General features: G+C 44.7%; 2 protein-coding genes and 1 pseudogene across 5 annotated transcripts; all 3 read left to right on the top strand.

The window, feature by feature from the left end:
- The first annotated feature begins 1,828 nt into the window (after nt 1-1,828).
- LOC136497596 (uncharacterized protein Os04g0629400-like) lies at nt 1,829-2,456 on the top strand. Its single transcript, XM_066493450.1, has one exon. It carries the CDS (start codon nt 1,974-1,976, stop codon nt 2,337-2,339), a length of 366 nt encoding a protein of 121 aa, XP_066349547.1. The 5' UTR covers nt 1,829-1,973; the 3' UTR covers nt 2,340-2,456.
- A 139-nt stretch (nt 2,457-2,595) lies between these two features.
- Nucleotides 2,596-9,729, top strand: LOC136497595 (helicase-like transcription factor CHR28). 4 transcript variants are annotated; one of them, XM_066493446.1, is made up of 13 exons: nt 2,596-2,731; nt 2,852-3,073; nt 4,022-4,497; nt 4,596-4,761; nt 4,873-5,021; nt 5,129-5,200; nt 5,287-5,361; nt 5,457-6,567; nt 6,881-7,011; nt 7,603-7,824; nt 8,053-8,559; nt 8,654-8,863; nt 9,387-9,729. In XM_066493446.1, the coding sequence occupies exons 3-13, from the start codon at nt 4,204-4,206 to the stop codon at nt 9,489-9,491; spliced, it is 3,042 nt and encodes a 1,013-aa protein (XP_066349543.1). In that variant the 5' UTR covers nt 2,596-2,731; nt 2,852-3,073; nt 4,022-4,203; the 3' UTR covers nt 9,492-9,729. The 4 variants fall into 4 exon arrangements, with proteins under 4 accessions (XP_066349543.1, XP_066349546.1, XP_066349545.1 ...); XM_066493449.1 differs by having other exon boundaries at nt 2,603-3,073; nt 4,022-4,168; nt 4,311-4,497; XM_066493448.1 differs by having other exon boundaries at nt 2,603-3,073; nt 4,022-4,216; nt 4,311-4,497.
- An 8,345-nt stretch (nt 9,730-18,074) lies between these two features.
- Nucleotides 18,075-20,196, top strand: LOC136495271 (F-box/FBD/LRR-repeat protein At1g16930-like; annotated as a pseudogene).
- Nucleotides 20,197-22,423: the final 2,227 nt, after the last annotated feature.

Raw genomic sequence — 22,423 nt, 5'->3', positions numbered from 1 at the left:
CTGGTCCTGGAGCTGACTGTAGTGCGACTCTGAATGTTGCTCTGTTCTGGGGCTGAAAATAAACCATCAAAACTAGCACACTTGCCGGTTATTGTAATCTGTGCGCCATGCAATGCAGGGCAGCTTTATTTGTTGTTTTTCTGGAAATCAAAACAATTTAGCACTTTTCTTTAAAAAAACAATTCAACACTCCATTATTTTCCTGGTTTTCATCACAGATGGCAGTGGCTGCTTAGTGCTAGAGTGCTCTCCTCCTAGGACAGTGGAGTATTAAATCGTAACCCTCTGCAGAGTGCACTTCTGCAGCATTGCAAATGTTCAAATCCCCAAAGATTAGGTAAAGATTATCAAATATTAAGCCCCAGTACAACTGCAGCTGCAGCTTTGTATCTGACGTCTTGTTTAGTTCACCTCCCAAAAATTTACACCATATCTTATCAAATATTTGGACACATACCTAGAGTATTAAATATAGACTAAAAATAACTAATTGTACAGATTACGACTACTTTGCGAGACGAATTTTTTAAGCCTAATTAGTCCATGATTTGATAATAAAGTACTACGGTAACATATATACTAATGGCAGATTAATTAGGTTTAATAAATTCGTCTCGCACACGGATTTTATAATTTATTTTTTTATTAATATTCAAACGCCTACACGCTGTGATAGCTGATGTGACATCTCAAACTTTCCGGCCACCAGCTAAACAAGCCTGAATCAAAAGAATATACTACTACTACTGCTACTTAAACGTACCTGACCTGGAGCACCACGCCTAACCACCCTAGGATAATAATGGACAAAACTGCAAGCTGGATGTGTGGCCCAACGCAACATGTGACCAAGCATTGACACGTGCCAGGTCGCGTTCAGCTTTTCAGTCAATGATACTCAACAATTTGCTATGGCTTGTCGTAAACGATCATAAATATTTAGCTGGAACTATATTTTTCTCTCACACAAACCAATCAGGAGTACTTCTTCACAAACCAGCAACAATACGAACCAGCCAACCGAACAGGCTGACTATCGCTTATCTTTACCCGAGCTGAGACACACTGAAATGAACGTCCCAGTTTACTTCGCTTATAAGCCATGACTTATTAACTAACGAATACTTTTTTTTTATAGTAAATCAATCAACAGTACTTTTCGTCGTGGATTATCAGACGAACATGACAAAAGGAAAAAGATGGTGGGACGAGGAGCAAGAAAAGGCAAATCATTTTTGGGGAGACCGACCGACGCCATGCCATGCCACCACACCATGGACTGTGCTGCACAGTGTTCTCTCCATGATTATGGGTTTTACTTTTGACCTCGTGTGTCGGCAGAGTAACCTCTGTATCTGACAAGTGACAAGCTACCTGCCTGCAACTGCAGCAGATGGGTCAAATTGCCTGTTATCTGTCGCTTGAACATCTGCTTGCTTTCTGCAGATATCAACTGGTTACTCTGAATCTGAATTTGCCAGTCAGGTTTATATATGTACAAGAGTATTGCTTTCCTACACAATCCAGCCTTCTGCTCTGTTACTAGTTGTGCACAGTGCAGAAAAGCTCGTAGCACACAACAGTCTGGTAACCACACTCAAAGTACGCATCTGGACCGTTGCTGCAGTGTTTATTATTTGTGTGTGTGTGTCTATATATATATATATATATAAGTGTTGGTAACAGCAACTAACAAAACTTTTTCTCACACAATCTCCCTTTTCTCTCTCCTTCACGTGGAGCCATGCACGAGCGCTAATCCGACAAGCAGCACCAACACCAAAAACAGAAGGCGAGGTGGCTGGCCAAGTGACCCACCTCACTCACCCTCCATTCTCCTCCATACCTCTCCTCAACTCTCCCAGTCTCACCTCACTTCGTGCATGGTCTTCAAAGTAGAGAGAGGAGGAGCACAAGAGAGGAGCAGAAGAGGAGGAAGAAGAGCAGAAGGCTGAAGGCAGCAGCAGCTTCCGATGTGCTGCTACGTGGGCAAGGCCACCAAGATCTTCCTGTGCCTGGTGGCGGCGCTCCTCGTCGCGGGCCTCGTCCTCGGCTTCGGCCTGCCCCGCCACACGTGGGGAGCCGACAGGGCCCAGCAGCAGCCGGACTGCCGCTGGCCCGACTGCCAGCAGCAGGAGGGCTCCGCGTACGGCGGCGACCCGCTCCTCCCGGCCACCGCCACCACGCCGCCCAACCCACTCACGCAGCCGGCCGTGGCCGCGTTTCCCGGTGCCACCCCGTCGTCGTCTGCCGGCGCCGCCGCGCCACCCACGGGCGTGCCGTACTTTGGGCCGCCTGGCCCGTTCGTCGTGGGCCTCGGCCCAGCCGCTCATGCGTGAGTCGGGCTGAGCCGCTGCAGGCCTGAGGCGATGCGAGCTGCCTTTTTGACTTTGTCTCGTAGTCGTAGTCAACGTTTGAATATTGTTTATTATCAAAAAAATTTAATTAGGTTTCCACTAGTTTTTGACTCGTTTCGCTGTACAATTTGGTAAATTACTCCGAACTTCACCCCCTTTTTCCGTTCGATGGATACCGTAATTACAGCTACCGTGTATTTCATTATTAATTACCAATTTCACCTCGGGTTCTCCGGTTCTTGTTCGTGCTCCGCTCTTGCTTCGAAGTTTTCACCTCGCGAAATTTCAGGGGAATTCATCTGCAATTTCTAGCCCTCAACAAGGCGTCATTATCTATGCCGTTTCATCCCCCACCCCACACGCTTCCTTCCATCGTAAGATCAGACGCTTGCCTTCCTTTCTCCGGGCTCGGCCAGCCAATAGAAATACTTCAGTTCCCGCTCGCGTCGTCCCACTGACAGGCGGGCCCGGGTGCCACGGGGCCCACTTCGCAGGCATACAAAACTCTGCAGCCAACGCGCCGGCGCGGGTCTCGGTCTCGGTCCTCGCACTGCCCCCGCCGTCACGCACACGAGCAACAACCGCCTCGCCGGATTCCCCTCGCGGCGATTCGCCGATTCCGCCGGCACAGTACGTGCTCCCCCCGCTCCCGACGCCACGCCGGCGCGCCGTCTCCGGTCGTCCTCCGCGCTCGCATGCTCGCCGGTTCGGAGCAGGTAAAGTTCGGCGCTGCTTTTTCGCTCGCTCGCTCCCTCCCCGTGGTGCTTTCTTGGACTGGTTCGTTTCCTTCACGGGAAGCTATGGTTGTTTCTACTGCTTTTCTAAGGTTTGTGTATTTGGACGTGGGTGAAGAGATTCAGGGGAAATGTAAAACGGTCTTGATTGGATTCCGCTGGTGATGGAAACGGATGGCGGCTGCCTTTTGCCCAAGATTAGGGCTTTGGGGTTTGTTCGAAAGAGGGGTCGGGGGAAAGGTTTAAGCGATCGTGGGATCGATTGGGTTCGCGAGTTCTGCAGATGTTGCCTCACGTATTTATATTCATCGATTCTTTGTCTCTGTGTAATACGTTTCGTCCGAACCACCGCGCGCTCACGAGTTTGCACCAATTCTTGGCAAATGTCAGTCTCATGACAGTTGTCCTGGCTGTAGTGCCGATTCTACTTCGCTTGAATCGTGACCCTTGGAAAAATGATTTTTTTTTGGTTGGTGAGTGATAACGGGGATTTGGTTCACTTCTTTGGAGCCACTAGCAACATCTTGCGCTCGAGCACCTATTTTGGAGGTAGTAGTAACATCTTGCGCTCGAGCACCTACTGTTACTGACAAGAAACTGTCAGTCTAAGTGGCGTAGGTAATATCAGTCTGATGGCAGTTTTCCTGGTGCTGTAGTGCCGATTCCACTTGGCTTGAATTGTGATCCTTAAAAAAATTCATTTTCCGTGGCAAGTGATAACGTGGGTTTGATTAAATTATTTGGAGCTAACCCCTTGTGCTCGAGTACGAACTGTACTGTAGTCTCGTACTCTCTTGTAACCAAATATTAATTTCTTGTTGTGCTAGTGTTTTTTTTTTAATTTTTAGAGTTTCACTTCAGAATTTGCATTATTGCCAACTCTGACACGTGTAGCTGAGATATCGTTTGCCATCTTGATGCCACTTGCAGGCTAGCTAGTGAGATCTGGTCACAAGTCCACTGAGCTGCTTGAGGCTTGGTGCATTACTTGCTCCGAGTAACAAGCCATTTGCAGGAGACAAGTTGTGAAGCATGCTGATCTCGATTACTCTGATTATACTTGGTGATTAAATCTAAGTAAGCAGATATCCGACAAGACAGATTCAGCACTCATGCTTCCAAGCCGTATGGACATTATTGACTTAAGTTCAGATAGCGAGGATGGGATCATTGACCTGTCTTCTGACAGTGAAGAAAACACTCTTTTTCTCCCTTACAGAGAAGAGGACGTGGACTCTTTTTCTCCTTTTCGCCTGTCTTTTTTTCCACCTGACTGGAATAGCATGGAAGAATTCGATGATTGGCGCGTGGTCGCAAAGAAAGAATACGATGACTGGTTTAGTACAAATGCGTCATCCTCTTATAGCCCTGTTGAGGTTATATCAACCACTGAGGTGAACAATAAGGTGAGTAACAATATCAAGAGGACTCTTTCAATTATCAATAACAAATGGTTCTGCAGCAAAACCTGAACATTTTCTATTCTCAAAATGTTGAACATCAGCTTCCACAATCTTTCACCTACGGAAGCGTCATTCCTCAATCATTTGCACCCAGCCATTCAAGTTTAGGTGACAACAGGATCAAGGAAGAGCCCTCTATGACGTTTAGTGGTTTTCAAAGATGCTCTGCCAGTGGAAACGGGATGCCTTCATCTACAGTGCCAATAGGTGAAATTTTATTTTACTATCCTGAAATATTATGATTTGAGTCGTCCTACAAAAATAGTTTATATTTGTGCAAGGTGTGGATATTAAGACAATGTTGTTTCAAACTGTCAGATGATATCTTTGTATATGGAGGTCCACATCCACATCGGATCTTCCCTCCGCCAATGCCATCTTCTGTTAATGATACAAAAGTTGAAAATGACGTAGAACAAAGGCTTTTCGGTTCTGATGAGAGAGCTGTATATGAAGAAGCCCTGAAGGTATAGGTCTTTGGTTGATTTATACAGGCATGGCACCTTGCCATCTTCTGATATTCTGTTTTAATCACTTGGGCGAATCTTATTAATGTTACAATAAATGAATGCAGCATATCACTCACGAAACGAAGGAGGAAGATCTGCCCAAAGGTGTTATGTCAGTTTTACTGCTTAAGCATCAGGTAACCTTTTCTCTAATATCAGTTATGCAGTTGCTATGCTTATGCTGGAGGCCCTATTCATTTTCATGTTCTTTTATGTTTGGAAGAAAATAGCATTGGCGTGGATGCTTTCGAAGGAGAATAGTTCACATTGTCCAGGTGGAATTTTGGCGGATGATCAGGTTACTTCTTACTTTTCCTACCATATTCAAATAGCTTTTAATTGTTCTTCCTACCAGGTTCCTTTATGTTTAGCAATTAACTTTGTGTGATACAGGGTCTTGGGAAGACAATATCAACGATCGCCCTTATACTGAAGGAGATGGTTAAGCAGTCTAGGTTCATGACTGCTGGTTCATACAGTTCAAAATTTGTCCCAAACAGTGATTATGACAATGACGATGATGTTGTGATTGTCATGGCCAAGAAAGAACCAAAGGATGAACCCTTGAATGAGCTAGATGATTCTGCACGATTGCATGTTGCCAACAGTCTTAAGCTCTGTGATAGTAAGTCAAACGCTGCTACTCATAAAGCTGAACCTTATGACAATGACGATGTTGTGATTGTCATGGCCAAGAAAGAACTGAAGGATGAACCCTTGAATGAGCTGGATGATTCTGCACGATTGCATGTTGCCAGCAGTCTTAAGCTCTGTGGTAGCAAGTCAAACACTGCTACTGATAAAGCTGAACCTAAGAAGAAGACCAGAGTGAGGTACTCTGCATCAAACTTGAGGTCCAAGACTAGACCAGCTGCAGGAACATTGGTCGTGTGCCCTGCTAGTGTTCTTAGGCAGTGGGCTAATGAGCTCTCTGTGAAGATTATGGAAGACAATAAATTGTCAGTCTTGGTTTATCATGGAAGTTCAAGGACTAAAGATCCTAATGAGTTGGCAACATATGATGTTGTTGTCACCACGTACATGACTGTGGCCAATGAAGTACCTAAAGAAAACTCTAATGATAAGCAAAACGGCAGTGAATTGGACGGAATATGTCCAGAAGTTTCCATCGGCAGCAAAAGAAAAAGGCAGAGCAAGCCAAAGAAGAAAAACAAACTTATGAATTTAGAAGGTGGCCCACTTGCCAGGGTACGATGGTTCAGAGTTGTGCTTGATGAAGCTCAAACAATAAAAAACTACCGGACTCAAGTCTCTAGAGCTTGTTGTGGACTGAGGGCAGAAAGGAGATGGTGCTTATCAGGAACACCTATACAAAATAAAATTGATGATCTGTATAGCTATTTCTGTTTCTTGAAATATGAACCTTACTCTAAATTTAGTAATTTCAAATATATGATCAAGCACCAAATTACTAGAGATTCAGTTCGTGGCTATAAGAAACTTCAAGCTATCTTGAGGATAATTCTACTGCGGCGCACAAAAGGTGAATTTAAGTACTTTGACCATAAATATATATATCTGTATGCATATTGTTCTGAGCTACGCTATGAAACTTGCACTGGTGCACACTTTATTGCTCTTGCCAACAAAACTTACTAATCCCCCACTCAATCTGGAATGCATTGCAACCTTGAAAACTTTGTTCAGCGTCTGGATCCTGTTTGTGTTTCAGTACAATTTTTAGAAGAGTTCCATTGTGGTTCTTAAATCTTCAAGCTTTTCAGTATATGCCAATGTTGTTGTTTTGTTGGTTGTGATATTGTCATTGATGTACTGTTAAACCGTTGTCCATACAGAAACACTTATAGATGGAGAACCAATCTTAAAGCTGCCACCAAAGACAATTCAGCTGAGTAAAATAGATTTCACCCAAGAGGAGCGAGCTTTCTACTTGGTACTTGAAGAAGGCTCTCGGCAGAAGTTCAAGGTACCTTAAAATTTGCATCATCTTTCTTCAGTAAGATACAAACTTGTTCCCGCTGTCCTCAAATGTAAAGACTTCTTTTTAGGACAACTCAAGCAAGGAGGGAAAAGACATGTACCCATCAATCAAGCACCTAAATTGCAGTGATTCAACTTAATCAGTAAATCCTGTCTATTTTAGGTAGCCAATGCCATAAATGACAGTGTTAAATCCTGCCTATTCAGGTGGATTAGGTCATAGTCCTTACATTTGTGTAAAAAATTTTGAAAGCCAGAAGTTACATTTGTGTAAGGAGGGAGTAATTGCTGAAATATTATGCTTGTTTTGCAATCATAGTGCATTATATTTGTCTAATCTCAGAAGCATCCTTGCTGGGTTCTCCTTATTTGAAGTTTTAAACATATAAATAAATTGCATGGCTTTGATTAACATGAACCAACTAATTGCATTACCTTCATTGAAATTAGGCTTATGAGTCTATCATTAAATAAGAATAGCTTAAATACTGAATTCCATTTCTGCCTATAATTTTCTCCTGTTGGTTCAGTTGCTCAGGAATTCATGTCTGACGCTCATGTTGTGTTTGTAATACAGGCATACGATGCAGCTGGGACGATAAGGAAAAATTATGCAAACATTCTTGTGTTGTTGTTGCGGCTTAGGCAGGCTTGTGATCACCCTCTTCTTTTGAATGGACAGGAATCAGATCTGATTGATGGCAATTCTATAGAAAGGGCAAAGCAACTTCCTAAGGAAACAGTGACAAATTTGCTTGAAAAGTTGGAAAGAGGTCCAGCAATTTGTTCCATATGCAATGTAAGCAATCGGGCCACTCAAAATTTGTTACAGGCACAGTGTATTATTTGTATTACCTCTTGCTCTTGTAATACTTTATTGTATGAAGAAGCAAAAGAACCAGGTTAACCAAGAGATATGGGTGTGACCAAACATTAAACAATGACTGATGTACTTGATTTTACCTGAAAATCCTATATAATCCAAAACTTTTGATGAGTACGATAATTTATTTTTCCCATTTTGCAGGATCCACCTGAGGATGCTGTTGTCACGACATGTGGTCATGTTTTCTGCTATCAGTGTGTACATGAGAGCTTAACAAGTGATGGACATGTCTGCCCCTATGCACTTTGTCGAAAGAAACTAAGTTTTCGATCTGTTTTTACACCAGCTGTATTAAAACTTTGTACTTCGCCAAAGCTGGAGTTTGATGAAAAACCTAGTTGTTCCACAGCAGTGGACAAGCCATCCTCAATCTGTGAAAGCAGTTACATCTCCTCGAAGATCCGGGCAGCAGTGGAAATACTTAACTCAATCATCAAGACACCTGCCCTTACAGTGGGGGATACTACTGAATCAATTCCCAGCATGGCACTCCCTGTTAAGGCAATAGTCTTCTCCCAGTGGACTGGCATGTTGGATTTGTTGCAGCTTTCACTGAACAGAAATGATATACAATTTAGGAGGCTAGATGGATCAATGTGTCTCAACTTGAGAGAACAACAAGTGAACGAGTTTAAAACTGATCCCAAGGTCCTTTCCTGCATTCTATCTTTTTTTTCTTCTTATTCAGCAATATTTACCGACATTTCACAAGTAAATACTGATAATAATTTTTATTCTTCAGGTGAGAGTAATGCTTATGTCACTGAAGGCTGGCAATCTTGGTTTAAACATGGTAGCTGCTTGCCATGTGATTATGCTTGATCCTTGGTGGAATCCTTACGCTGAGGACCAGGCAGTTGACAGAGCACACAGGATTGGTCAGACCCGTCCTGTTACTGTTTCACGGTTCACAGTTAAAGACACGGTGGAAGACCGCATTTTAGCTCTGCAGGTAATTACTTCGGTTGTTGCCTATGCGATCATGATATTTTTTTTCTCTAGGTAGAGGACACTCTTCATTAGTCCACAGAAGATTTTAGCATGTGAGTTTAGAATGGCATTGAAAACTCAACAGCTAAGTGTTCGGTTTCAGCCTATGATCAATTAACCATATTTTTGAAAGGAATAATCCTATAATCAAATAATCATATTTTTTTTGAAAGGATTAATCAATTAATCATAAAAGGTAGTCAAAATTTTCGTGTTTCTCATTTCAATCTTGATTTGTCATCTTGTGTCTTATGTGATCTCCCAATCTGCCGATATGAAAGTCAACACCAGTACTTCAATTTTGTGCTACTTTTTCGTGTGAAATGACATTGCAGCTACAATCAACTATTACCCATGTACATCACATGCAGTGTCAATCTCGTTTTTTTAACAACTTTATATTGGCACTAAGGTCTATTGGAGTAACTAGCATTGAGCTTTTCTTGACGTTTATATTGGCTAAATGTGAATATTTCACTGGGCAGGAGAAAAAGAGAAAGATGGTTGAATCTGCATTTGGCGAGGATGGTTCCAGAGGCACTGCTACTAAATTGACGGTAGAAGATCTCAGATACCTCTTCATGGTGTGATGGCAACCTGTAATCATCCGTAGGGCTGATGACTTTTGTTGTGACAATCCTAACGGATAGGCTAGGTTTGAGTTGATCACAGTATCATGTAGGCATTTTGGAGCTGACGCAGCGTATGTTTGTGGTGCTCACCATGGCTGATGCAACGACCCACTTCCCCAGTTCTGGTTGACCTGACTCTTGTAACTATTCCCATGGGATGGAGCTCGTAGGAGAACTCTCGCAATTCCAGGCTTCAGGAGAGAATGCAATTGTGTATATATTCCAGTTATCCTTAGATTCTGGTGATCTGAATATGGCAGTGACGATATACTTCCTCTGTCCCAAATTAAACGCACCTCTATGGTTCAAAATTTGTACTAGAATGAAGGTAAATATAGGGTCTGCATAGGAGGCTAGCTGTCAGCTGCATGTCTACCGATTATCTTGGCCTTGGGAGCAATGAAATAAAAAAATCATCACAAAAAAGGAACTGACGGGAGCTATGTGCAAGTGGAATGCTCTGGATCACTCGTTGCTTCGGAGGTGTTTGGATTCTTTGAATAAAGTTTAATTCTTGTCACATCGAACCGAGTCTCTGCACTATCGCATCGTTGAGGGCCTATTTGGAACATGTATTTTTTCTGTTATATTTTTTCTATGAAATTGAACAGATTCCTATGAAATTCATGTGTTGGGTTCCAAATAGGCCCTGATGAGCATGCTCAGCAGGGTAATTTGGCAGCTTCACTAAGTTGCCTCCCTTATCCTATACATACGTTTATTGTGGGATGGAGGGAGTACTAACTGAATTGTGATATGCTAACTGACTCTACTCTAGTCCTTTTCTTTTTATAGAGACATTCTAAAGAGTGTCTCGTTACTGATATATCTTACAGAAAAGAAAGGCCGGTACAAAAGATAAACAACAAGACATAAAACGACTTTTAAAATACATTAGCACAATTACTCATGTTTTATGTAGAGGAATTTTCTGCCCCGAAATGAATGGACCGGAGACTGTACCGTCTCGGCCAAAAGTAGCATGGCTGCATGGAGCAGGCCTGTGATGGAGCTTTTAAACAGAGTGATCATTCTAGGGGTGGGGCTTTGTGCTACGTGGTAGTGATGGTGCGGCTATGGCAGATTGGGTAAAGCCTGGAGCCGTTTCATGCGGAGATTATTGCTTGTTTGCAGGCCTTGCAGAGAGCCGCTACGCTTGGGATTATTGTTCTTTTAATTTTGCAGAGAGCAGAAACTGGTGGTCTCAATCCAGATTTCTAAGAGATGGGTTTGTTTTTGGAGAATGTCTTTTGGTTTTGTGGTTCAAGTTTAAATTTCAGTCTATTTACATTCTATGTAGTCTCTGAAGTTTAGCAGTTATGCCACATGCACTTGATATTGGATGCCTGGGAACAATACCATTTGTGTAGCCTCTGAAGTTCAAAAATTTAGCAATGCCTTCTCTTTATTTAGTCATAACATTCCAGAAGACAATCTATACAATTTGCTCTTTATTCAGTCTGAACATTCCAGAAGACAACCTATACAATTTGCTCTGGTTTTCTGTTGCCATACAATCACGATTTCCTAGCACTTTTGCTGCCTACCTGTACAAATTGCTAAAACTTGTGCTTCCTATTCAGTTACTGCATAATTATTAGCAATGGCACAATTCACATAACACAGCGCAAGCACAATCTGCAGAACACAATGCTTTCAAGTGCTGCAACTCCATTCTCCCAGTCCAAGCTCGATGGCCTCGATGCAACCAGTCCAAGCACGACCTCCGGAAAATGACGCGGCCTGGAACTTGCCAAGGGCGGCCTGGACGTCAACCACGGTGGCCGCGTACTGCAGCAGGGCTCAAGCACCACACAGCTGGCGCCCGGGAAACCGGCTTCTGCGTGGCCAGCGGGCAAGGCGGAGAACGCCCCCGAGGAGCCTAGCTGGGCGGCGTGGCATCCGGAACGAGGAGATCCGGGCGCCGAGGGAGGAAGAAGAGAATGAAGGCCGACACATGTGCTCGCGGGCCAGACGGCGGCGGAGGGGAAGGAACGAATGGCGACGGCGGCGGACTGCGGACAGGAGCCGACCAAGTCGCATCCTGCACGGTGTTATGGCCTGCTAGATAGTCTGTGAGATGGGGAACGTGAGATGGCCCTTTGGATGGATGAAAAATTTCAACATTGACCCTTTTGACATTTAATTCGTAAGCCTTTCAAAATATAATTTTGGGCACGCTAATTCTTTGAATACGAGGGATTTCTCTCTTTTCCTCTCCTTTTCTAATTCTAATATATCTTGGACACTATTTGGGGCATAGGAAAAGACCTTTGTATCCCTCCCTCTAAAAAAAAGCCTGGATGTCCACTCAGGCCGTGCGCGCGCTTGCTACGGTCGTTCTAGGCGTCCCCTCACCGGATCTCATGGTCCCTTCCCCAAGGGTCGTTCCCCTTCCCCAAACTGCATAGATCTAATATATATTTAATCAAAAATTAATGTAAACAAAGTATAAACTATAATCAAATTTCAGGATAGAGAAAGTAACCATCCAGATAATTTAAGAGTACAGGTTCACTGATAATAACCAAACATACATAATAGGTTCCCTAGACAAAATTACCATCCACACATGAGAGGTTCACTAGACAAAATAACCATCCAGATATAAGTTCACATAGACAAAAGAACCATCCAGCATGGGAATACAGAACCATACAAAGGACTCATAACATGGTTCCATGGTTATTCAAACATCGTTCTTTTTCCCCTTCCTTGGAGTGAGCTTTTTCTTCAAACCCAGGCGCTTTCTTGGAGTGCTCACAGCATTACTTGTCCCTTCTCCAGTTTAACTGGATAACATGAAAAATGGAATGGTTCAGTAGAGGACCAAAGGTAAGTATGCACATGTTTAATTGGGCTTGTATTGAACCATTTTACCTTCTTGTCACAACTCTTTAGCTTGTAGTGATATGATTTCTCCCTCCATGTTCCATCATTGTTAATTGCATTTGGCTAAAAATAAGACTACAAGTTTAGCCCAAAATAAGAGATTGTACAGATCCAAGTAAATGATTAGTTCATAGAATGTAACCTTCTTGTAACACGTTCAGGGCTAGTGTTTATTTGACTTGCCATGGTTGATGCCACAGGTCCAGGACTGTTATTCACTGGATTTTCTTCCACATTAACCTTGTGCCTTTTGGATGGACTTGGAGCTGCATCACCTTTCGTACAACCAGCAGGCCTACCTGTCTTCCCTTTCTTGGCTTGACTTTTTCTGTAAATGTAGAATTAAGATAAGTTGAAAATATGAAGCAGGTATGAGTTAGTTAAAAAAAAGTATACACATTTACCTCTTCTTTGTTCCATTGAGAGGGCACTTTGGAGATGTCGTCCTATGGCCAAACCCCAAGCAATTTTTACACATAACCTACCACATACCTTTGCTCTGCCGAGCTTGTTTCCTTTGTTCTCAGTGCAGCTAGGATTTTTTTTTCCTTTGTCTTCCAACATCTCTCTTCCTAAGAGGTGGCAACACTTTGAATCTAGGATCCACTTTCACCCATTGAAACTTATCAGGTAGTGGTTTGATCACATCATCATAGGCTAGTCTAAAATAGTACACTAAATAGTAAGGATGCAGATACTCTTCCATCTTAGGATTTCTACGTGTGGTTATGAGTAACAAAGCATGTCCACATGGTTTTTCTAAAACTTGCCACTCTCTGTAGGTGCATGTGTGGTTTTGAATATCAACCACATGTCTTATGATCTCTTGTGAAGCAGTTACCTCCGTCACCTCTGCTTCATCCCTTCCACCTTCTTTGTGTTTCAAGTGACTCAACTGCCGACTCATTGCATATAGTTGGCGAACAACAATCAACATCATTACATGTCCTTCAAATTTCTCACATATTCTTCTCCGTCTTGCATAAAGTTTCATGAACTTGGACCTAAGAGTGTCGGCAAGGTCAGCTATGGGAAGATCCTTGATGTCTTTCGCCCAATTGTTCCAAACCTCTATCACATTATTGGTGATATGGTCACACTTTATTTCCTCTGAGAATTTGCTCCTCATCCACTTCAACTTGTAATTTGCTTTCAACCATGGATCAACCTTTTTATTCACTGCATACATCTTATTCATTAAGTACTCATGGTACTCTGGTTGGAAAGTCCTAGCCATAGGGTACATTCTCTCAAATACAGGTCCTTAAAACCTCTTGCTAAAATTCTTCATCAGATGGACAAAATATTCTCTATGTTCTACCCAAGGGTACACCTTCTTCACTGCATTTTCTAGGCCCTTGCAAGCATCTAAACATATAGCTAGGTGAGGTGGATTTCTAATTGCCTTTTGCAGCTGCTACATAAACCAAGTCCAATTATCAGTAGTCTCACCATCAAAAAACCCAAATGCAACTGGAAACATCCGGTTGCGCCCATCTAGTGTTGTAGCTGAAGGCATGTGGCCATCCCATCTACCACTGAGAGCCGTTGGGTTAATACTAAAAAATGGCCTACAACCATTTAGGAAACCATCAATGCTTGGTTTCAGACAACAACAAAAACCTATAGAAAAATACACCTTCTTCTGTATGCACAACATCTATCTCTACAACACTTTCTGGCATTCTGAGCTCAATCTCTGCCTTGAAGTTGAACAAATATCCAAAACTTTCTTCCCATGTACCAAAAATTTGTTGTTTTACCACGTCCTTACCGAGGTGCACGGTTGAATAGCCTATTTTCACTTGATACTTCTCCTCTAACTCTTTTTGTATTTTCTTGACACCCATGTTTGGATCCTTCTTTAGAAGAGGAATTGCTTTCTCTGCCACCCAATGGTATGTTGCCATCTTGGTCCTCACTCTCCTAGTAGAAGGACAAAAATACTTTTCTTTATTCAATGTAATCTATAAAATTAAAACAAACATGTTACCAACCTTGAAAAATTAAAATAGACAAGCAGGACAAATAAAAGTACATAATATATTAAGTTAGCATGTTGTCTGTGAAAAAGTGTTTGTACACTGACTTGCTGCTTATCTCACATCAGCCTTGCTACAATAGACCATGGACAACCCTCAACTTTATAGTACCCTCTGAACAAATATTTGCAAGATTTCTATGTTCCAAGTTCAAACTATCCCATTATACCATGTTGCCTTACTGCAGCTCGGAATTCATCCATACTAGGATATATGGTTCCAATTTTCATTGGAGGGTTTTCTTTGTCATAGAACATAGAATCCTCACCAAGTATATGATCATCAACCAACAACTATCCATCCTGAAGCTCAAGATCATCAATGTTACTTTCATTCTCCTTTTCATTAGCCATCCTAGCTTGCTCAGCTATCTCATCCTCTGCTCTAAGGCCAACAAACTGAAAGCTCTAGTTTGGTTTTGATAAATTGATGAAACCCCAAGTGCTAACTTAGTTTATCAAAGTGATTATGAAATAGGTAGCACTACTCCAGGAGGTGAAGCAAATGAAGATCATGACTTGATGATGGTGATACCATGGTGATGATCAAGTGCTTGGACTTGGAAAAGAAGTAAGAGAAAAACAAAAAAGCTCAAGGAAAAGGTGAAATTGTTAGAGCTTTTTGGTTTAGTAATCGAGACACTTAGAGAGTGTGCTCACATTTAGGATCAATAGACGTACTATTAAGAGGGGTGAAACTCGTATCAAAATACGGTTATCAAAGTGCCACTAGATGCTCTAACTCATTGCATATGTATTTAGGATATAGTAGAGTGCTAACACCCTTAAAATGTTTGCGAAAATATGCTAACACACATGCACAAAGGTGATACACATTGTGTTTAGCACATGAGAGCAAGGGTCCGACGGTGCCACTGGCGTCCTATACAGAAAAGATAGGGTTTCACAGAGTGCACCGGACGCTGGTCACATAGTGACTGGATGCTAGGTCCTGCATCCGGTCAGTGGCGCGCAGTGAAGGCCGCCCTCGGTCTCTTGACCGGATGTAGGCGACCGGACTCTGGCTGAACACTATTCAGCGTCTGGTCCTGCTGATGTGACAGCACACAGAGAAGACCATGAGTGACCGGATGCGTCCGGTCACGAATTTCCACCTCTAGAACCTTACTGGAAGTGACCGGACGCTGGGGTCCTGCGTCCAGTCGTGACTGGAACCTTACTAGAAGTGATCAGACGTTGGGGTCCTATGTCCGGTCCTACACTGTAGAGCGTCCGGTCACAACTTAAGTGCACTGATGGCCGTTGAGATCGGACGATCAACATTTGAAGCGGGAGCCACGTGGTGTGCATCGCGCGATCGAACGCTGGGGTTCTGCGTCCGATCGATCTGACCGACGCATCTGGTCGCCCCGATTTTTTAGTGAATAGAGAGCCAACGGCTGTATTCGTGGGGCTTTTTATTTAAGCCCCATGGCCGGCTCAAGCTCACCCTTTTGGCCATTTGTATTGATATAGCAACCTTGTGAGCTTAGCTAAAGCCCTTCCACTCATCTCCATCATTGATTCATCATCTTTGTGAGATTGGGAGTGAATCCAAGTGCATTGCTTGAGTGTTTACATCTAGAGGCACTTGGTGTTCATGTTTCGCTGTGGGATTCGCTTGTTACTCTTGGTGGTTGCCGTCACCTAGACGCTTGGAGCAGTGAGGATCGTTGAGCGGAGGTTGGTGATTGTCTCCGGCACTGATCATGGTGCTTGTGAGGGGTTCTTGACCTTTCTCCGGCGGAGAGCCAAAAGATACTCTAGTAAATTGCTCGTGGCTTGTGTGATCCTTATCTTGTATTGGTTGTGTAGCACCCTATTGAGGGTTTGGCGTGTGATGCCAATCAATGCGTGAACCTCCAAGTGAGTGAATCGCCACAACAAGGACTAGCTTACCGGCAAGCAAGTGAACCTCGGTAAAAAATCATTGTGTTATCATTTGATTCCGATGTGATTGATATTCATTCTTATGATTGATTGGTTCATTCCTCGACTCGGCGGTATATCCATCTTGCTCTATCTCTTTATATTACCGCAAACTAGTTGTCAAGCTCTTTAGTATAGCTAGTCGTAAGAGCTTGTTAGTTTGGTTAGTGTGGCTCTTTAGTTAGCCTTTGAGAGCACACTAACTTAATGTAGCAACATAGTCATTGTGTGGATAGAGACTATACAAAATAGAACTGGGTAGGTGGCTTGTAACTCCAAGTATAGTACTAGCGTAAAATTCACTTCGCCATCTTATTGACTAATCATTCGTCTTAGTGTTGTTGTAGAATTTTTAATAGGCCATTCACCCCCTCTAGCCATTAGGACCTTTCACAAACTCATATATTGCTTCCTCATCCATCACAGGGAGTGTAGCCCCAATCTAATCTTCTGCAAGAGGAATTATCTCCAGACTGTCCCAATCAATTAAAGGAGAAACAACTACCTCATTGTTGCAATCCCCTTGTCCCGCGGCATTATCATGCCCCACATTGCTCACTGCTGCCTCTGTAACAGCTGAGTTCGAAATCACATCTGCGGGTTTGTCCACAATATCAACAAACAAGAACAATTTCTTATCATCCATCCTTTCAAAAAATGCAAATGCAAGTTCTGCATCATCCACCAATTTTCTTTCTCCACCACCACTCAAGTCAAATTCGTGTATTATAGGCTGCTGGCCGCTTCCCCAGTTCACCCTAGCTTCTAAGTCCTTTTGTAGCATCTCTGAAGTATAACATCGATAATCCACAGCCCATTCAAATAATTTTTCTGGCACATCAACAGAGCAATCATTGTTCAACTTAGCAGTGAACTAAGAAAACTGAACATGCAACCTAAATGCCCCATTCGGATTCGTATCGATTCTACCGTGTACTAACCAAAAAAAATAAGAGAGGCATAATATCAACCTTGTGCCCCCAAAACAGCAAGATCTGCATAACAGAAAATAGAGGGATTTAGGATTGGAGCCATTACCCTAGAGGAGCCATGAGCCTGCGGAGGACACTAGCGGCGGCCGGTGGAGGGTGGAGGCCGTCGGCGCGCCGCGGCAGCCTGTAGCCGCGGCCCAAACCCTAGCGCCCCGACAGCCTGCGCGCGGGCGGAATGCTCTGCGGGTGAGGGCTGCGGTGGGCTGTTGGAGATGCGTGGAGCTGGTGGTGCTATAGCGGTAGTGCTGGCCGGCGGTAGCAGGTTATCGGCGTCGGAGTTGACGAGCCCCAGGCGGCAGCGCTCGAGCGTGTCCTGCTCCTGTCGCGAGTAGCGCGGCCACGACTCCCCTCTACGAGTCGGACTCGAACCGAAACCAAGCATAACTCTTCTTTCCAAGGGGAGGGAGCAGAAAGGTCTTTTCGCATGTTCCAAACAATGCCTAGGATTTATTGGAATTAAGAAAGGAGAGGAAAAAGGCAAGAATCCCTCGTATTTAAAGAATTGGCATGTTCAGGATTATATTTCGAAAGACTTACGAATTGAATGTCAAATCTGGAGGGACGTGCTAACTGAGGGTCCAATATTCAAATTTCTCTGGATGGAGCTGACGGCGCAGATCGCTCCACTGCAGAGAGTAGTCAGCCTGGTCGTTCCCCAATCCACACGCGCCGCCACTCCACTCGGCGACTTCGCTCCAGCGCCTCCCCAGCCCCAATCCTCTTCCACTCCGCTCCGCTCCAGCGCGGCGGCGACCATGGAGGAGCAGCAGTTTCAAACGAGCGTGGACGTCAGCGTGAGCAACATGCAGCGCGACGGCGTCGACGTTCCCGATCCGTTGACGCTGGGCACGGCCATGATGCTCACGTATGCGTAAGACGCCATCCCCGACCCACCCCTGTCTCCCTCCGCGCCCCTCGCCTCCGCCATCGCTGCGCGGGCCCCAGCCGACGGCGTCGACCGCGTCAGCCTCCTTCCCGACTCGCTGCTCAGGAACGTCGTGTCGCGCCTCCCCGCCAAGGACGCCGCGCGCACCGCCGCGCTCGCCACGCGCTGGCGCGGCCTCTGGCGCTCCGTACCCTTCGCCGTCGTCGACGCCCACATCCTCCCGGACAGCGTCCCGGCCGACCACACGATGCCCGGAGGCGAGGACGTCCTGTCCTGGGCCGTCGCCGCCGTGGCGTCCCGCGTCCTGGACGCTCACCTGGGCCCCTTCCGCTGCGTCCACCTCTCCCGCTGCCACATGGCGTCGCACCAGGCCGACATCGAGCGCTGGCTGGAGCTCCTCGCCGCCAAGAGCGTCCAAGAGCTCGTCTTTTTCAATCGCTCGTGGCCGATCGACCACCCTCTCCCAGGCGCGCTCTACGGCTGCACCACCGTCACCCGCCTGCACCTCGGCATGTGCAGGGTCCCCAGCACCGCCGGGCTCCCGCGCACCACATGCTTCCCCTACCTCCGGGAGCTTGTCCTCGACACGGTCACCATCGAGGAACGAGACCTCCACTTGCTGGTCGACTGGAGCCCCGTCCTGGAGGTCCTCACCATCACCACAAACCAGACTGGGGCTCGAGTCCGGCTGATCAGCCACAGCCTGCGGTGCGTGCAGGTGACCACGTCTGCCGAAGTGCACATCACTGTGGTGGACGCTCCTCGTCTGGAGAGGCTGCTTCATGTGGATGATATCACCTGCCGTGCCAGGCGAGAGTTGCTCAAGGATCAAGATTGGCCATGCACCCAACCTGTGCATGCTGGGACATTGGCAGCAGGGATTTGAACTGGAGATTGGCAATACCATCCTCAAGGTCCTAGTTCCTGCTTTAGCTTGTATATTTGTGTCAATAGAGTGTGCCAATACTTATTGTGATCTAAATTTCTGCTCTGGTGCATTTTATTTGCACATTTTGCATTGCAGGTGGGTACTAAAATGAGCCCAAGCACCATGGTCCCATCCGTCAAGATCTTGGCTTTGAAGATGGGATTTGAAGTCCACAATGAAGTCAAAATGATGCCTTGCTTTCTCAAATGTTTTCCCAACGTCGAGACGCTACATGTCTTCGTAAGACTTGCCAACCCCATCTCGTTTATTTGGCATCTAGCATCAATGGCACCAAGGCTAGCTTGCTAGCTTGTTTTATAGGTTCTAGTTGTGTGACTATTGACTCAGAACAATAGCTATCTGAACTATGTATGCTTTGATTTGATCTCATTGTAGTCATTGAATGATGCCCCCAGTGGCAAGGTTGATCCCAAGTTCTGGAAGGGGAAGGAGCCTGGCTGTATTGATTGCGTCCAGAGGCATGTGAAGAAATTTGTCTTCCAAGAGTTTCGGGGTAAGAAAAGTGAGCTAGCGTTCCTCAAGTTCATTGCTGAGAGAGCGCAAGTCCTGGAGAAGATGGTGGTCATGGTGGCCTCTAAATGCTTCTCTTCAGCAGATGCTGTCAATGACAAGCTGAAGCCTCTGACTTCTGCAATATGGGCCAGTAAAGACTGTAAACTGATTGTCGTCGAGAGTCCATCCTCTGATGGGGCATCCCCTGCCTGGGCTTCCAAAATAGCATCTGATTTTTCATGTAGCGACCCTTTTGATCTTCTGACCGCTGATGCTGAACTCTACAGTGGTGCCTCTGTGCTTCAACATTCCAGCACTCTCTTAGTCTGCAGCCAACAACATACAAGCTAAGCCAAAGAAGATCGGGAATGTTTCTGCTAGCATAATTGATGTAGGTGTTGGAGTTACTTAGGAGCACCATTTCTCTTGCAAAATTCTACTGTCTGTTTTTGGGATACTACATTCAGTTCTGCTAAACTTTATGTCTGGATAGTTGTGGGAGTAATGGATAATTGGATAAATCTAAGCTTAACTGTTGTTTCATATCTCAGCACATTCCTGTGGAGTGTTTATTAAGAATTTGGCATCCTGAATCTAGATTTATTCTGCCACAGTTTGTTATTTTCCATTTATTGAAGCTAGGTTGATTAATTTTCTATGCATTTATGTTGTGATGTTGGTGTTCCTTAATTTGGTCAAGGCTTGTATCAAAATCGCATTGGTGTAAAAGTTTATGTTACCCTGCGATACGACAATGTAGTGGGTTTGTCCCCCTTGTTGTTCCTCTTAGTATGATATCCTGTCCGATGCGAATGTTGTCCTATGACATTTGGTTATGTCCGCCATAGTTACAGATGTGTACAGTGAGCTAAAACATGTTCACCACAAAAACTGCTGGATATGTAATTTGCTTGCTGTGTGCATCCTCGATGCAGAGGTTGGAATACTGTATTCCAAGTTCTTAATAGAAATGGTTTCCGGTAGTGAATGTGAAATCATAGGTTGCTTTGTTTTATATTTTGTTAATTCATTAACTGTGTAAACTTGAGTCAGTCAAGTTCCTTTTTTTCGTGTCCGAGTCAGTCACACTTTGAAAATGCCCTTTGGCATTGTTTGATGACATACCAATTTCCTTTCGGAATCCTGCTTGATCTCACATTTCCTTGCAAGCCAATTGTCATCAGAGTTATCTATGTACCGTTTTCCTGGTTCATTGTACTGTGTATCCCATGATATTTCACAACTATCAACTCCATATAGATTGTTTTTCCGATCTTTTGATACCGACACGAAATCTTTTATTCTTCTACTTCCATCTTAGGCCTTGTTTGGATGCATATGTATCCACCTTAATCCAGATGTGTTGGAGTGGAATGGAATGAAATTTAGTTCAATTCCACTCTAATCCACTTCAACATATGTGGATTGAGATGAATACATGCGCATCCAAACGAGGCCTTAGCACAGGAGATTTGAGGACCTGCTTAACCAGTTGTCGGGCCCTTTTTTTTTCTTTTGCAGTTTTGCTTTGCATTAAATGTTATTAAATGTTTAACCTCGAGTCAAACATTTTGCTTTGCCGTAGACCCGTAGTGCAAAGTGTTGTGTTGTACATAAACTCAGGGCATAGTCTGTGAGTTTTTCTGTCCAAGACTTTTAGATGAGATGTACAAGCTTCAAACTGAGTTCATGTGACATCCAGAAGCTTGCAGGTGACATAAAAAACTTTCAGTTGAGATGAACTCGTGAACTTTCAGTTGTTTGACAGAACTCTGGAAGACAATTTGGAAGTCACTGAGATTTTTAATTTTAAATAGATGAATACCAATTCAAGAACTGTGTAACACTGTAGTCATTTTTTTTTCCTTTTTCTCTAACACATCATTTATACTGCCGTATGTCCCTGGCCTGGCTGCAAGGCTGCTTGGTTTGTCCGTTTGTTCTCTCTAGCTGCCCGAACCATGTCTAACCACTTACAATTTTCATTTCAAGCCAATGGTTCAATTGAGTTCCATGAGTTTCAGCTGAAAGCTTAGAATTTTTAAGAAAGATCCAAAATCGTTCAACTTCGAATCAAGAGCTACTTATGGAGGTAAAAAAACTTTTTGCCTCGGACTTCCAAAATAACTTGAAATCACCAAAGTGGAATTTTGTGGTCAAGTGATTTTTTATTTTAATTTCAAATATAAAACGATCCTGAGACTTCGATGGTGGCGGCAGCTGTGTCGGGAAAGCTGAGCGACATAGCGTATCGCTCCTCGTCTCTTCGAGACGGATCAGCATCTGACCGGCTGAAGAACACACGATCGGCTCTCGACGCTGTTACAGGCTTACAGCGTCGCCCCCGGCGCCGAGCTGCGCATGCTCTCTGGCGACTGGTCATACAGGAACTCCATGTGCCCAACCGTCGTGAGCGCGTCGCTCATACCGTGGAGCGCTTACTGCGGCACTAGCCAGAACACGCTGATGGGCACGATGGCGTTGGGGCTGTCGAGCAGGCCGTGGTCCGCGGCCACGCGGCGCCGCCTTGCCTCCGCGAGCGCGCCCGGCCGCCATTACGCCGAGGTCGGAGACCGCGAAGCCGGCGGCCGGGCGGCGCCCATGCGCTGGAAGTAGGTGATGCCGGCCCGACGCGCCGACCGCCGCCCGGTGTAACGACGCGCCACGGGGACGAATAAGACGCGGTCGTAGAGCGCGAGGCTGACGAGC

The sequence above is a fragment of the Miscanthus floridulus genome, chromosome 12 (genome assembly GCF_019320115.1).
Source record: "Miscanthus floridulus cultivar M001 chromosome 12, ASM1932011v1, whole genome shotgun sequence".
Lineage (NCBI taxonomy): Eukaryota > Viridiplantae > Streptophyta > Magnoliopsida > Poales > Poaceae > Miscanthus > Miscanthus floridulus.
The sequence above is the reverse complement of the archived record's forward strand: the minus strand, read 5'-3'. Positions and strand labels throughout refer to the sequence as shown.

Coding starts and splice junctions, on each gene's coding strand:
- LOC136497596 (XM_066493450.1), top strand. CDS start 1,974: ATGTGCTGCTACGTGGGCAAGGCCACCAAGATCTTCCTGTGCCTGGTG.
- LOC136497595 (XM_066493446.1), top strand. CDS start 4,204: ATGCTTCCAAGCCGTATGGACATTATTGACTTAAGTTCAGATAGCGAG. Junction 4,762..4,872: donor TTCATCTACAGTGCCAATAG/GTGAAATTTTAT, acceptor TCAAACTGTCAG/ATGATATCTTTGTATATGGA. Junction 5,201..5,286: donor TTTTACTGCTTAAGCATCAG/GTAACCTTTTCT, acceptor TATGTTTGGAAG/AAAATAGCATTGGCGTGGAT.